Source organism: Numida meleagris, chromosome 13 (assembly GCF_002078875.1).
Source record: "Numida meleagris isolate 19003 breed g44 Domestic line chromosome 13, NumMel1.0, whole genome shotgun sequence".
Classification (NCBI taxonomy): domain Eukaryota; kingdom Metazoa; phylum Chordata; class Aves; order Galliformes; family Numididae; genus Numida; species Numida meleagris.
In genome coordinates, this window is record NC_034421.1 from 14236380 (window position 1) to 14253045 (window position 16666).

The following is a 16666-nucleotide window of genomic DNA, read 5'->3' on the forward strand; positions in this document are numbered from 1 at the left end:
GGTCCATGAATGACCAAAGAGCTGACACCTAAGGAAGCAGACAGCAGTAGAGAATGAGGGGAGTTTGGAGTGAAAGCTGAAATTCCGATCTCATCCGTTGTTCGATTAGGACTTGAGTCATGCTTGCCCAGTGGTTGCATCTTTTCATTCTTTGCCACCTTAATCCTTTAGCTGAGACTGGAATTCCTGATCCTCTAAGGGCACTGCCAGGAGTGCAAAAAGACCCAGAACTCCTTGATAGAAACAAGCAAGAGTGAACTTCACAGTAGTAACCGTTCAGTGCAGTCTACTGGTGTGAGCCATCAAAATGAGTTTACTTTTGTTTTCTTCATAGCTCATCTTTAGTTCCCAGTGTTCTAAGAAATGGCTCGTGATTTAATTAAACTTCAGTAAAATATGGTATTTTATCTTAAGGAGTTAAATAAGAACCAGAGACCATTCAACTTCTGAACATTTTACTTAATGTGAAACTTATAACATTTTATTTATTTATTTTTTCCTAGTGAGTTCATTTCTGACAAGGGAAGACAATTTCACTTAAATATTTCACTTAAAATGTCTTGACTTTTAATGTTGCCCATTATAACTTCTGAATCCACAGTATAGATCTGAATCTACAACTCTAGCTCTTGGCACATTCAACAGTTCTAGCTCACAAAGCATGGTGGTTGGCAGTAAATCATATTCAGATGCACACTGAGCTTTGTATCAGCAAAATATTGAGCATCAGGAGTGTTCTTTGCATTCCCACTGAAGTAGATTTCTGTAATACTTTGAGGACCAATACTTGCTGAAGAGAGTAATTACTTTGAAATGAGAAATGCACTAGAAATAGCAGGCTTGCAGCCATTGTTATAAGAATACTTGCATTTGTCAACTGCTATCTGTAGTGTCAGATATAAAAAAAATATTTCCTTTACAGTCATAGTGAATTCTGTTGCCCTGTATGCTTATAATATACATGAATTTTAAAAATAATAATAATTTTTAAAAAAAAACAAAACAACCCACAGACACACACTCCAAAAAAAAAAAAAAAAAAGGCACCAAATAAACCTTTGGATCTAAGGCTTACCCCAGGTTCTGTACCCTTTGGGTATAAGACATGTGTCTTCACTGTTCCTCATGTCTTCTTTTCAACGTAACTGTTATAAATCCTATTGGCTTTGCCAATGAATTAGAATTTATTTAGCATTCTAAAAGTTTGATAAGGACTAACTCAATTGATTTCAACAGCATTTGTAATAATTTAGACTTGAACTAATGGTTCAGTGATCACTGTCTTGTCTTGCTGCTGGAGCACAGTAGGCTGTGGAATGCAGATTTTGCCTGCAAGAACTGCAGACTTAGGGATGCTTATTCACCTAACATCTTACACTATTCAGAGACAAAGAAGTGCAGCTACTGTTTTACACAGCTGTTGCTTTCAACTAAAAAAACACACATAGTCAAAGTTGGAACTGCAACAGGATGATGGGAACAGAATAAGGAGGAGGCAGTTGGTGTGATCCTATGAAAAAGAAAGCAACTATTTTTGTAAAATCGGGTGGGACAATAACTGGGTGCCCTTCTACATTTCACACTGAGATATAGCTGTTTCATTCTAACTCTTCTAATGTATGATCTGTCATCTCTTCATTTTGTTCCAGAGTTGTAATGACTGCTCTTTGAGAGGGAAGGGGGGTCAAAATTTACAATGTTTCACTCTATTCTTTTCTCAGTGGAACTTACTAATTTTACTCAGTTTGGAAATGCCACTCTCCGGCTTACTGCGGTTTCTTACTGAGCCACTGCAACTTTACATGTGTTCACCTCAGCACCTACTTCTGCTTCATACAGGTTCTTCAACCTGAAACACTCTCACACCACCCCCTTCAAAAAGGTGGTAGATGTGGAAAGCAGCTTTGGCCCCAGGGAAGTGGTGCTGTTTCCATCCCTGCAGAAAAAGAGACGTGTGGATGTGGCACTAAAGGACATGGTTTAGTGATGGGACTTGGTAATCCAGGTTGATGGTTGGACTTGATGATCTTGAAGGTCTTTGCCAACCTGGGTGAATCTATGATTCCATTTGTACAAGTATCTATGATTGAGGATAACCTAAAAAGCGTGCAATTGAGAAGCATTTCTTCACAGCCTGCACCCAAAGTCTTCAAAGCTGTAAGCTGTGCTGGGGAAGGCAAGGCCACAAGCCTGTTTTCATGCTTGTGTAAGTGGCCAATCCACAGTTCTCATCTTTCATAAAGATAGCTTCAATTGCATTTTTGTAAGAGCCGTAAAATTCGATGTTTCAATCTGCCTGTTGATATTTTAAATGTTATATACGCGGAAACTCTCCATTAGCAAGCTGCAGTCCATTCCAGTGGGCTTTCTATGTACCTTAGAACTGGTATGAACATAGAGTGACCTGTTCAGCCATATTGGTTCCACTGCAGCCTGTGTGTCCTTTAAAAACTTCATTTTTGCAGAATGATTTATGTTAGTCACAGAATGTGAGAATAAGAGGTTCATAACAGTTGTGTAAACAATTACTGGTATTTCAGTTAACCATTAGCTTCTAGAATCTCTCGTGTAAGACTGTCCTGACAACATAGGTATTTTGGACATCCCACTTTTTTGTTTTGAACTCATTGTTAATGTCACATGTCTCCTGAAGCTTCACCATCAAAGGCATTTCCTATAGCTAGAAGGGGGTGCTTCTAGAACTGGACACAGCAGGAGGTGTTCATAATTACTTTGTGTCTCACATAAGAGGAGTGGATGTCAATCCAGCACTCCTCTGCTTTTGTCACGCTTTTCCTTCACCTCCCATAATGCAATTTAGCTGTTGAGAACAGGGATAGGGATAGGCACGGAATGACTTTTGAAGTCTCTGCTCTAAGTGGCTGTTGTTAAATACTACAAAGTGCTAATCTCTGACACTTCCTTTTTAGAAGCTTATCTGGATCCCAGTATACCCTGAGAAGCAGTTAATTTACAGGCAGGGAATCTAGCTGGGTTTGTTGTACAACTGGGCACTTTGGGGCACTGGCTGATGAGTTCTGCTTTGTTTAAAACAGTGACCAGCCACAGGTCAAACCCAAGCCCCAGGGATGAGACCAGTTCAAATTCCCCATCGCATTGCTCATTTCCTAGACCAGGAGTATCCATCTGGATTAGAAATGTTGATTTGATTTGCTTATTTGTAAGCAGCAATTTTATGTTCCCTGATAGCCCCAGGGTTATTTGTGCTTTGCAAAAGCAGATTAGTCATACTAAGGAGTAATTTGCAATGTTTCATAATTATTGGGAAGGATGATCTCACTGAAAAATCAGATGGTGCTAATTGCTGAAAGTCTCAGGTTTTCTTTCCCTGTTCTGTTTGCATTTAGGGGAAAAACAATCACAGGTGGGAATTCAAGCTGTTGACAGATTACATCACAAAGTATGTATTCATATGAAGCAGCCCAAGATACCCTAATACTTGTCTACAACTTCCCTTGAGAAATAGCACTTCCAAAATTTTTAGTGTAAACTTCAGTCCAGCTTCTGTAATTCAGTTACCTGCCATGGGGAGAGGTGAGTGAGCACGGCTTCCCTCACTGCATAGGAACAGTACAGAACCTGCACATCTCACCTTGGCTTTGCATCTTCCTGCTTGTCATCTAAGCTGGAGGAACTGCTGGTGAGCATGCTGTTAACCTATCCCTGCTGCAGGACAATGTGTTTAAATCAAAAAATCAACTTAAATTGTAGTTGGCTGTTAGGAGTTCGTTATGCGTAGCTGAAGGATAGTACCACCTTAGGCTGCTGCTAATTTAATTGCATCTGTGAGTGCATTTGTACTTTAGGATATCCTTCTCTTGAGGAAACTGGCTTGTTTCTGCTGATTGTGTTAGAGTTAAATGGTTACTGTAGTTATGTTTAACTTCAGTTTTCTTTTAACATCGGAAGTTACACTTTTTGGTATCTATTTAAAACCTGTGTCTGCAGGCTGAGATCATATGCTGCTTCTGAGACAATTTAATCTGAATTGGAGAAGTAATTAGATTTTCTCTAACATGATCAAGACATTCTGAGTACATGGTTTTCATCTGGAACTTGACACTTTGCTAAGCTCGTAGCCTAAGAGGGGATGCATCTCTTGTTGTTCCTAACAAATCCACTCCAGTAAGTAGTCTGAGAAGTCTTTGTACACATTTCCTTAACAGAACCAAAGCTGATGAGTCTTCCAAAAGCCTCGAATGGTGGCCATCTTCTTCACAGCATCTCTCTGAGCCCGTAGCTCTGTTACAGAGCAGTGGGTATGCCCCCAGACTGACTGCAGCCTTCATGTGTTCACCCTAGCTCCTGGGAAGGCACTGTGTTAGCAGACACTGGGGAGCAGAGAGCCAACAGCTTGGCTTTGTTTTTTTGCTTCCAAGCTCTGAGCCCTTCCTCTGTGAGTCTGACCAATTCCGTTTCTTATTCCTGCAACAGTTAAGGCAGTTAGAAAGGAACAGTTGGTTATGCCCAGGCTTTTTGAAGCCTGCCCATCCAGGTGGTTCTGTATAGTGGAGTCGTACTTTTTCAACCTTTAAAATTGCTTTAACAATCCACATCATACAGATTTCAGGAATGCAAAGCCAAACATGCAAACGTCAGGAAAAGCCAGAACAGTGCGCTCTTGCGTAAGTGCGCTTATACTGGTTTTTCTTGGGAGCACTGATTTGATCAATGCACAAAGGCACACTGGAAAGGAAAAATGTTGAAGGGATGCTATGCAGACTTACGTAGTGGTGTGCTCCCAGACTCCACACAGCCCCCATAGGCCCTACAGCTGCTCCATAGGGGCTGTCTTTGTCCCCACAGAGCTGGTGTGGGTACTGAGCCGTGCCATTGAGCTGGGGCTGGCGCTGTATTAGGGCACCACGGGGTGGAGGCCTGGGCCATAAGGGGATGTGGGGACATGGGGAGGGGGACAGGGGACAGATGGGGAAGGGAGACATCTGGGGATGTGGGGAGATGCACATAGCTATGTGCTGTGTAAGTCTCTCTACTTGATTTGTCTTGCTGTTACTTGCGGCCTTGCTTTAATTCCATCCTGGAGAAGTGAATTATGTATTTTTTGGAAGAAACTCTCATTTATCATTCTAAAAAAAATCCACGTTAGCCAAACTTCTGGCAATTAATTGTGTGTTCCCCTGGTTTGGATGTCAGCACTGTCACCAAAGGTCAGATGTGCAGAAAGTCCCCACTGCTGACATAGAGAACAGCTGCAGCTGTGCCCTGAACGTCAAGAGAAAATGCAAAGTACTGAGAAGTTTTTCTTAGCATGATTACGAATTCACAGTACAAAACTAATGAGCAGTTCTGTCGTTTTTACCCTCCTAGTTACCACAGTTGGGATGTCCCCTAATTTCTCCAGTTCTTAGGTAAGAAAAAGTAACGTGGCAACTGTCAGAGCCATTCTGTGCAAGGAGATGCTGCACCTCAGTGCTGCTGCTGTGCTCCAGGCTGCTTGTCCCGTGGTGAGCGCAGCCGTGTTCCCACTCAGAGCCACCTGAGCAGCTGAGCTCTACCAAGCGTGAAGGTTTGGGCACCGTCAAAGTAAATCAGTTTGTGAAGAACTTGAACGCAGGGCTGAGGGTTCCATGGGAATGGCAACGCAGAACTTTTGGTTCTCTACCTCTTTTTGGTGTTGCTGATGGAGTGCGTCGGGCCCACGCACTGAACCGTGGTTATCCCCGGCGCTCATTTAGGAAATGAGATAGATTTTGTGGGAAGATGACATGCAATCAGGCAATTATTCTTCATTTTACAACAGAAGCACAAGAGTAAGGATTTAGTTTCAGAACAGTTAAGATGAAGGCAATAAACAGAATCACTATAGCTGTTTATTGACAATCAGCATCATGTTATGCCTTCATGTTAGCAAGTCTTTGGACTTTTCATTTCCGTCCATTTCTCCGTCCCTGGAGGCATTCAAGGCCAGGCTGGACGTGGCTCTGGGCAGCCTGGTCTAGTGCTTGGCGACCCTGCACTTGGCAGGGGGGTTGAGACTCGATGATCTTTGAGGTCCTTTTCAACCCAAGCCATTCTATGATTCTATGATGATTCTATGATGATTCTATGATTTCTGATGTTGATTTAAATTTGTGTTATTTATGTTAATCTTTGAGCTTTTGGGGGAAGGGAAGAATGAATTAGGAAGTATTGAAGCTCTTTGAAGGTATTTGTTAAGCAAACGAGTGCTGGTAATATCCAAGTGCACCTTTTATCATGTAACTCATATCACGGGAAGATTTAATTAAAACGCTGCCTCTTCAGTAGTTTTGTTTTGAGGGTCTGAATTTACACTAATTGACAGCAAAAAAGATCTGAGTGTAATTTCTCTTCTACAAATGTCCCATAGCGTGTGGAACTTGGGAACCCTTTCTATACAAATATTTTGTTGCATGTGTTATTGTAAGAGCAGGACTTTCCTTGAAAAGAAAGTCTTCCTCCTTAGAGAATCTCCATAAGCAGCCGCATGGCTTTCAGATCTAGGGAGCTCTCACTGCGCTGTGTTGCTGGGTGGATACATTACAAATTAGAACACCCATTTATTTTGCTTGGTTTCTTCTCCTACATAGCTTTCTGAAGTGTGCAATTTGTGATTCTTGTGATAAAAAATGAAAAAAAAAATCCTTGGAAAGCGCCTTCCACCTCATTTCAGTTTTTTATTCTTAATTAGACAATTAAAGAAATAAAAGGGGGGAGGAATCAAGCAGTTCTGGCCCAGTGAAACAAATGTTCTGCTGTTGCAACTGGGCGTGATGATCCTTGTAGGTCTCTTCCAACTCAACTATGACAGCTTGGTAAAACCTTAAGTAGTTTGGAACTTCAGGATTGAGTTCATCTAAGCTTGAAATTTCGTAGTTGGAGATTTAGTTTGGAAGGCATGCACAGCTTTTGGGGAGAGAAGAAGTGATTTCTAACAACCTCAGCTGTTACTTCTGGAGGGAAGACAGGGCTGCACCAGCTGTCTTTCCCATGAGTTAATTATGGGGGAGCTTTCAAACTGAACATTAAGAATGCTTCTGTACAGTGATCAGCTCTGCTGGGCAGGGCTGTTCCCTCCCTCTGAGCTGCTGGTTGTCTGCGTGTTGTGGTAGCTTTGCATGATGGTAACCATGAACACAGTATTTGGTATTGGCTGTAATAAACGCCTTCAATCTGAAACGTTCCAAAGTTCCTCAGCTCCTTACACTGCCAAAGTTTTGAATGAACTCTCTAATGCTTGTGGAACAGTAAGATACTGTATTGAAATTATTAATTTTCCTAAACAGCGCATAATTAATTGCCTTAATTACCCTTTACTTTTTACAAAAAAAGTAACACAACAAAGTAAAATCCATTTAAAATGAGCATTGGCTCCAGTGTGCAGAGCAGTCTTCTTAAATTTTACCTCCAGAAAGACTGCATGTTTGCCTCCACTGCTGCAATTTGTCATGTCACTAATTGAAATGCTGACCACATTGTAGGTGCTAGGAAGGGGAATCACCAGCACCGAGCTGCTGGCGAACTGACTGTGTCTGAACAGCCTCAGCAGCTTATGTCTGTGGGCAGGCACCCCTGGACACAGCAAGCATCAGGCTGTATTTAATCCCTTGGTAGCTGTCTTTTCCAAATGCAGTGGCCCTCCGTTCTTGATCTGTCTATATAGAAAAGCTAATATGATGCTCACTGCTTGACGTGGCCTGGCTTCAGCCCAGCCAAACGTCAGCGGCCAGTGTCACTCTGAATTGTTAGCTCTGCAAACAAAAGCCAGCGCTGTTCCCACGCGGAGCAGCAGCCTGGCTTAGCACTGCTCTTCACAGTGCAAGTGTCTGCATAAATCATGCACTGAGGCTGGCAGGTGTTTATATTTAGTCCTTCTGGAGTCACGTAGTCACTCGTGGTGCCGTGCCTCTCCCTGTCACTGGTCATGCTACTTGTAAGAACTATGGCTATCTTGGCATCTGTAGTTGAAATAAGCATCCTGCCGCTGGGATTTTCATTCAGTCCTTCTGGAACCCTGAAGAACCAAGCAAAGCTTTAAAATGATTTCCTATTCCTGCAGGTCTAAATTGATCGTAGTGTTCTTTAGACAAAAAGGAACAGAATGTGACCTTTGCTAACAAATAAATCAGCTCCATCTGTCCACAGAGCCGGTAGCACTGCAGGGCTTAGGGGCATAGCTGTACTGTGCAGCGCGGTCAGAAATACCGATGCTGATTCCAAGCACTCTGGTGTGCTCACACAGTGCTGGGTGCTAGGCCAGGAATGGGGAGAGGTGGCTGAGCTGATCTCTTTGCCCTCGCTCAGATACAGGAGCGGTAGGCTGCCTGAGCAAGCAGGATTCCTTGAATTTGGAGGAAGTTTTTCACACTGAGGGTGGTGATGCACTGGAACAGGTTGCCCAAGGAGGTTGTGGATGCCCCGTCCCTGGAGGCATTCAAGGCCAGGCTGGACGTGGCTCTGGGCAGCCTGGTCTGGTGGTTGGCGACCCTGCACTCAGCAGGAGGGTTGAAACTCGGTGATCATTATGGTCCTTTTCAACCCAGGCCATTCTGTAAAGTGCTTTGAAGAGAGAACATGCTGTGTGAGTGCTCAGTGCCTTGAGGTATCATGCGGTGGCTTGCCCTTGTTGAAGAACTTTGACTGGTATCCTCCTATCTGGGCTGGGATTCTCAGCACAAAGATTTCTGATGTGTGCTGCTGCTGAAGGAGAGCTCTCTGCCACCATCACACCTGCACTGCTCAGCTCGTGCTAGAAGCAGCGCTTGATGGACTCCTGATACCCCTGCTTATTCCAGCAGAATATAACCAAGCAAGAAAAACCCCAAACGTTCTGCTCAAAACTTGCTCTTACTCATTTCAGCTGGCTCATGGAAGCTTTTTAGTATTGCAGGTGGCTGAAGGAAGGGTGCAAGAATGTGTGGCAGAAAGGGAGGGAAGGGAAGTTGTGGTTAAAGCCGGAAGAGCCTGAGGTGTTAATCTGAACAGAGGTGAGGTTCTTCCCCCCAGAATCCAAGTCACCTGCATTTCTTTCATGTTGTACCTTGCAGAAATGGTTCACATTGAGATATTTAATTACTATCTAGTTTTTCTTAAGCGTCACTGACTCCCCTCTCCGGACTGTTTTTCCACTATTTCTAATCTCTGTTTCCTCATGGTGACTCTTTGCAGCATCTATAATGTTGCATATATATATTTTGGTATTTATTCTGCCTGTTCTTTACTGATTTTAATACCCTTGATGCAGTTTTTATATCGTATGGATTAAATGCAAAACACCTTAGTTTTTCTCTTGCTTCGGTGGTTTGTGTGTTACGATGAAATAATTTACGCAGATGTCTCGTGAGTGGGGAATTGATCAGGGAGGTTTTGGGATGGAGTTTGGCTTTGCATTTCCAGAGGGGTTTTTGGCAGACGTGCTGTCACTTCCTGCGCCATCTCTTGACGGAGCATTTTTATCATTTTTACCAAACGTGCAAGACTTCATTTGTTATTTCCTTCAGTGTGTTTTGTTATTTCTTTTAATGTGTTGTAGTGTATTTCCAGTTGAAGCACGTACAAATTCTGACATAGAGAGCTACTTCCCTTGCTCATATGGAAATGATTTTGTTTGGGCTGTGTACCCAAGGGTGGAGGAAAACTGAGCTTTGTGTCCTGTGAGAGGAGGTTTGCCAATGATTTCAGTGGGAGAAAGAACAGGCCCTTAAATTACTGTTAGTGAAAAACAGTTTTTAAGAATATCCATTTCTGCCAGTGAGTGAGACTAATTACAGCGGTGCCTTTAGTTGGCTGTTACTTATATAGTACTTGAAATTCCCACGGGTTTTAGTTTTTCTTGTCCAACTGAGAAAAACTTGCCTCACAAAGATGTCCGTGTGTATGTGTAAAGAAATGTTATGACCAGTATCAGGGCTTTTCTTGCATTCCATTGGAAGAACACGCTTTTCTACTTACTGCTCTGAGTGGCATCCAAAATACGACACCTTAACTCTAAGGAAGGAATTTTTCATTCAGAAAGTTGTGCACATATATATATAGAGAGAGAGATCATAGAGTCACAGAATGGTTTGGGTTGGAAGGGACCCTGAAGATCATCTCGTTCCAACCCCTGCTGTAGGCAGGGACACCTCCCTCTAGACCAGGTTGCCCACAGCCCCATCCAGCCTGGCCTTGAGTGCTTCCAGGGAGGGGGCATCCATCCATATACATATACACACACACAAGTGTTGTTACAACTGACAGATGAGGATTGCCCTTTACACGTTATTGATGTGATTTGTTATTAGAGAATGTCTTTAAAGTTATGAAATCTGAATGCAGGATCAGGCCCATAATGACAGGGTGTACAACCCATGGAAACATATCTTAACGTGCAGCAGATCTGTTCCCTTGTTAGCTTGTCATGGTAGAGCTGCAGAAGTGAGACTTTTAAACACTCTAGAGACTGAAGATTTGACTTCTGCTCACTACTGGCTCCCATATGAGTGTGTGGATGCTTGACAAAATGAGTCACTTGACCTCAAAATCCTCCTTTAAACTAGTATTTGAAGAGCTTTCTTGGTGTTAGAGAATTTGGGGTGGGGGGCATGATTATGCTATGGTTATTACTTTTAAACATTTTCTATCACATTTTGCTTCTGTTTCATGTAAGAAATTGCTGCCACACAGTTTTGCTATGAAACTAGTTCTCCTATGCCTATCTTTAGAACACCACCCATCTTCTGAACTGTGCACAGCAAGAAATACAACTTAGTGGGCTTAAAAAGCTGCAGAAGCCCTATTAGATACACAGGAACTTACTCCAGCTCTTCCACAGAGACCGGGTGCTTTTAAAGTTCGTGAATGGTAAGCAAGTTTTTGAAGTCAGAACTGATAAATAGTAATCGGGGCAGTCATTCAAGTGACAAAGTTACAGGTTGAAGTCGAAGAAGCTTTTCAGCAGTCTAATTCTATTTGTCATTATTTGTCATTACAAAAATTCTGGTTGGTAAAACCAGAAGTCACGTTCAGGGCTTCGTAACAGTTGACAAGTTCTCAATGGGTGACTTTTGTGGGTTTAATGTTAGCATGTGCACAAAAGGCATCTGCTGTGTTTTGGAACACATGATGCTGTGCGGGCCCACGCTAAAACATATTTTGAAAAGAAATTCCTCTCCTATTTTTGTTCGGTCTCAAGAGGGATATAAGAGACTTTAGGGCAGAACAGCATTTTTCTTTTTCTCCATATTTCAAACCATGAAAAAAACCAACGTGGAACCTTTTTTCTTACTAATGTTACTGCTGTGAGTCCTCAGAGGTACCAGCACAGTTTAAAAGCAGTATTAAAATCTCTAGAAAAAAATCCTAGCGTCTGCCGAGGCATGAACTTTGTAGACATTTAATCCTTTAAATGCATTTTCTTGAAGGATCCACTTCGTGTTGGTTGAATTTGCCTGACGGACCAAACCCTGAGCAGTGCTGCCCAGAGCCCTTGTCTGCTGTCAGCCAGTTTGGAGGCCCCTGGCAGCTGCTGGAAGCAGAGGCTCTCAGTGAGCGGCTCTGCAGCCCTTAGCTGTGGTTCAACCAAGGTGTCCCAGCTGACCTCAGGTATTCCAAGCACAGCTTTAGTGCTCTAGCTTAGTGACAGCTAAGTCACTAACAGAGACGAACAGTCACTAACTAAGACAGCTAAGTGACAAACTTCACGTCGTGAACACGAGGTGCAATGTTTTCATTGCTCAATTTTGTAAGTCTGCAAATTGGCTTACGGATTTGGTCTTATCCAAAAATTCTGAACCTGCAAAGTTATTTTAAGATCTCTTTTAAGATGTATGCGTTCCTCAGATCCCGTGAGTCTGAATTTGCATGTGAGAATTAAGCCATGCTTAATGATTTTCATATTCTACAAGTAGAATACTTAGGTTTTTCCACCAAAAGTGTATTTCCATATATTAATACCTAGCTCAGCTTAAGGGGATATTGCTGTCCTCCAAATGAAAAAAAAAAAGAGAATTAAAATAGGATCTGAAAAATTTGGTTCTTTTTGTATTTTTTTTCAGTATTCAGAGCAGCTGTGATTATGATCTAATGCACTGAGAGGAGATATGCTCATTGAAGAGAGAAGGGCAAGCAGGAGGTGTCTCAAAGCTTTAGACTTAAGTTTTCTGGATGGATTTTCTCAAAGGTTCCATACACTATAAAACTGGACAGTGCAGTGCAGGTTACTTCTTTTGGGGAGGGAGGAGGAATCTTAGTTCATCGCCGGTGGGTGGACATAATTATTCTCATTTTCCTGATTTTATTTTACTATTAACCTTGAGAGATATTTAGAATCAAATGGTTAACACTGATGTCAGAGAGCTACGTGGACGTTCTGCTGGGCTATGCATTCCTCGGGACCACATACACCGTATCTATGACAATCCAGCATAAGCAGAGAAGAGATGGAACTTACGTTTGACAGTGCTGCGAGACTCCTGGAACCCGGCTGACTCTGAGCCCCAGCCCAGGGCTTCGCACTCGCGCTCCTCCCCTTGCCCGTGCCTGGTGCTCGTGCTCGCACCTGCCCTGCTCCTCTCTGCCAGCCAGCACATCTTCCAGAGCCCCACGCTGCGCTTACGCCCATCTTCCAGGGTCTGGTAAACCCAGTTAGGAGTAAAGGCAGCCGCGTTGTTAAGAATAAGTGAGACCAAGGCTACCAACACAGCTGTGGCTACCAGTTTCTGGACAGTCATATCTGACTGTCAGCTCGCTGCCAGTCTCTATTTGCAGAAGACGCAAGGTCTCAGTCAGCTGCAGCACATTGAAAAGGGACTTGAAATGGAGGCAGCTTCGATAGGATGTTATGAGTGGCTAGAGGACATCACCGTTCATTCTCAAAGTCAACTCCAGAGGTGTTTCTGACGAAGCAAATGAGAATTTTGTGAGGTAGGTAGGATAATTCCATAAAATAAGAACACCAAGAAGCTTATTTAAGTCTCTGTCCCTCCCAGCTTTGGCTTATCCACCTTCTTGCACTTTGATGAGCAGTGCCAGGCCGGTGACGAACTGGAAGACAGGGAGGTCCATTCCCTGTGAGCCGAGGCAGGCGCAGCGGGGATCCAGGCTGCGGGCAGAGCGCGGGCGCTGGGTGCCGGCCAGCAGCGTGCCCCAGCCCGCCCAGCGCACCCAGGGGCGCGGGATCCTCGCAGCCTCTTTCGGATGCGCACTTCAGAATATCCCACGAATGCTGACGAATTTCATTCTTAAAGCCCAGCTGAACTCCAGACGAATGTTTTCATCCCAAAGGAGCTAGGAAAGCTTGGAGTATCCTGAGGAATTTGCTCCGCTGCGTCTCGCTGACCACCAGAGCTGCGAGTGGCGGGGGCTGGAGCGCAGACTGCTGTGAGGAAAAGGTCTGCCCCTCCACCCCCCCACCTCTCCACGCGGAGGAAATGGCTGTTTTTGTGGCTGTTTTTGGTGAGCCTCAGGGCGTAGTCGACTGCAACAAACAGAGCCGCTGCCACGGCAGTCAAACATGAACAGGATGTGTTTCCTGAAAGGAAAAGACATATGGAGACTTCTAAAGTTGTCCCTCCTCCCCTTGGAGCGTCCCCTTCCCGCCTCACTCCTCCCCTCAGCGCAGGCCGGGGGGGGCCGGGGGACGTCGGGGTCCCCCATGTGCAGGGATAGACCCCCGGGTGTCAGGCTGCAGGGTTTGGAGTAGGCTGGCGTCCCTCCTTGCAACCCTAGAGTGGAACCTGGCAGCTAAACAGAAAATGTAAAGCTGGGAGATGATACGTGGGTGTCTGAACAAAGTCGCGAGTGTCCTGTCATGAAGGAAGCTGGGCGTTGCTGGGCTGTGGCTGCGGCCCTGAGCCCCACGTCCCGCTCTGCTGCGGCTGCTGTGCTCTTTGCTCTGAGCCCAGCAGAAGTTTCTAAGCTAAACAAACAAAAAAAACCAACCTGCATAAGGTGTAATGTTCAGTAGTACTCGTGCCTTGTAAAGTGCTGTGGCATTCTTCTTGTCAGCCTGCAGAAGGAGGAGTGAGGAGTCAGGAGAGTGCACGGGATGGGTACGGCGCACTCAGTGCACCTGATGTGTTGGCTGCAGTTCACATCAATGTAATTAGCAAAATGAGAGTGAAAAACATTTAATTTTAAAGCAGTTTTTGTCTTGTCAGCTAAGTGTCCTTACCTTTAGTAAATGGATCCCTACTGACACGCAGACAAAGCAGAAATTTGTTTTAAGGAGATTTTTAATTTTTCTGAGACTTGTTGCTAAGAGGAGTGGAAAATGGCACAGTGAATTCTATACAACCCTATAGTTAGCTTTCAGCTATCGGAATGGAATGTACAAAGGTTGCTGTAAATTCATCTCCCCTCCGTGTGCTTGGTTCATTTCAGTCCTTAAGCAGATGAAGCTCGAGGCACTTGGAGCATCTTCGTGCTCTCACGGCAGCGCAGCATTGCTTGTGTCTGTTTTTCCTGTACGTGATCGATCATACTGATATTCATCCGTGTTCTTAGAAATTTGGAAAACACTGCTATTGGCAAACATTTATATTTGTTCTTCAAAGAAATGCCTGAACAGCAATGACCGGAGTTTTGTGTTGAGAGAGCATGGATTTTTTTGTTATTTTAAGCCTGCAGCTCGGCAGCAGGGTAGGTGGTGTGCCTGTTGTGGATGATGCCAAAGATAAACCTCTTCTAGCCAGTAGTAAACTTGTTTTGCACCTTCCTGATTTTTTAGTCACTGGTTTCTCAGTGATTTGTTGAAGCCTGAGGATGCATCGTGTAGCTACAGTGAGACGATCATCTCAGAAAGGGCTGTGTAATTTTATGACCGTGTTGTCCCTCTCTTGGTGGGGACTGTCTCCTTGCGGCTGATCCCAGGCTTGTGATGATGGGAATGGTTCTGGGAGCTCCAGTCCCTCCCTGCAGAGCAGATGGGACGGCAGCACTGCGCTCTTCAGCCCTCCCAGATAATACAGCAGCACAAAGCGTATCTGAGGAGCAGTGCAAAGCAGCGGTAATTGCTGTCTGCGGTAATTCAGCAAGCACGTTGAGCAAGGCTGCTTCTCCCATGGCAGAATTTCTGGTGGCTGGCCTTGTCCATTGTGAGCTGTTTGCTGTGTTCCGTGGCAAGGAGCAGTTCTGTTCAGTGGTGGGTTACGTTTTCCCATACAATTTGCATAGCAGCTTATAAAGCATTTGGGGTATTTCTGTGTGAGAAATAAATGTAATTTTACTTTTGGAGTCTCTAGTTGATTCTTTGCTGAGTTTGTCTATTTAGAATCTAATAAATTCTGTTTGCATTTGTTTATGCAGGACGCAATCTGTTGTTGAAACGGTGCTCCATAGGCAAGTGGGTTTTTTATCATTTATCATTTAATTGACTAATAATACTATCAAAAGCTGAAAAGTTGGGGTGTTCTTGAAAGGAGTGAGTTGTACCAAATGAAAAGCAGATGAGTTTTGAAAAGATCCAGTAAGTTTCCTGGCTTCCTCTTACCAAAATGGCTCGGTTATTCACTTCTGTTAGTTTTAATCAAAGCCGCTTATTTAATATGATTAACTTTTGTCGCAACCTTTCTTGTATTACCAGCTCCTCAGTGTCTCATTCAGGTTCTTATTGGCAGTTAGTGACATTGTCTTTACTCGGACATCTTATGCTTCCAGTACAGAACAGCCAAGGAATCCTCTCCGTCCTTTAAAAGAGAAGAAATCACCTTATGAACACTTCTCTTGATAAATGTGTAGGAGTGTATTTAATTCTTAGTGCTTCCAGTCCTTGCTTGAAACTGAAATGCACTTTCAGAACAGGAAGCAAAGAATACCAACAATAACCAAGCAGCTTTATTTCCATTCGTATAAAAATAGATAATGTGATTTTGCCAGATATTGCAACAGAATACCACGTATTAAAAAAATCTTGGGAAAAGGTTTGAGTGGGTGTCTGGAGGAACTGGGTAACTGATTTTCTTGTGCCTAATGCAGTACTTACTGCAGTACTTAGGAGACGAGGTTTTGTTTGATACAATTCACACAAAACTGTGGCTTGCTGTCGACTTCACCAGGACAAGTTTGGAGTAGACAAAGCTATGTATTCAGTACAACACAAATATCATTCTGTAAGACTTTAGCTGCTTTATCAAGTATTCTGTTTCTGCCAGGGAAGAATTCATAGGAATAGTCTAGACAGCTTTCAATGTTTTGAACATATGTGAAAAATGCCCGACATGTTTCCCAGAAAAGCACTCATTTAATTTAATTCAGCTTTCCCAGTTACAGGAGAAAAGGCAGCGTGCCACCAGTTTTGGCATTTTAGCTCTGTGTTGATTTTGCATTGATTTGAAGACAAGAGCAGTGTTCATTTTTTTAGATGTCTTTAAAGTTTTATGGAGCACTTGTAAGTGATGAGGTTGGAATCCCCACTGACCTTAGGTGCCAAGTAGTTTGTCTGATGTGGCCATGTCCAAGCCCTCTGTAGCCACTGTGGTCCGTGGCACGATGCTTTCGTCCTATAACCAGCCTAGCAAACCATATACTGTGAAGTTGCTTGTAAATGAATTCATTGATCAGAATCACCTACTGTTACATACTTGAGATAGATTGCATTATTCTAATTCTTCTTTCAGGGCTAGTCAGGTGCAGTTTCAAGTTTCTGAAATCCAGACAGGGGTACATGTAATTAACATTTGCCAAATAG

The 16666-nt window shown here is 43.6% G+C and overlaps 2 protein-coding genes across 2 annotated transcripts in view; one reads left to right on the forward strand and one right to left on the reverse strand.

The window, feature by feature from the left end:
• TMEM204 (transmembrane protein 204) overlaps positions 1–16635 on the reverse strand; it is a 33530-nt gene extending 16895 nt beyond the window's left edge. Inside the window, exon 1 of the mRNA XM_021412131.1 lies at positions 12431–16635. Within this exon, the coding sequence (XP_021267806.1) occupies positions 12431–12710 (280 nt within the window). The 5' untranslated portion in view covers positions 12711–16635. The remainder of the gene's footprint in view (positions 1–12430) is intronic.
• Positions 1–16666, forward strand: part of IFT140 (intraflagellar transport 140) — a 79809-nt gene that overhangs the window by 47413 nt on the left and 15730 nt on the right. The gene's annotated exons all lie outside the window — the stretch shown is intronic.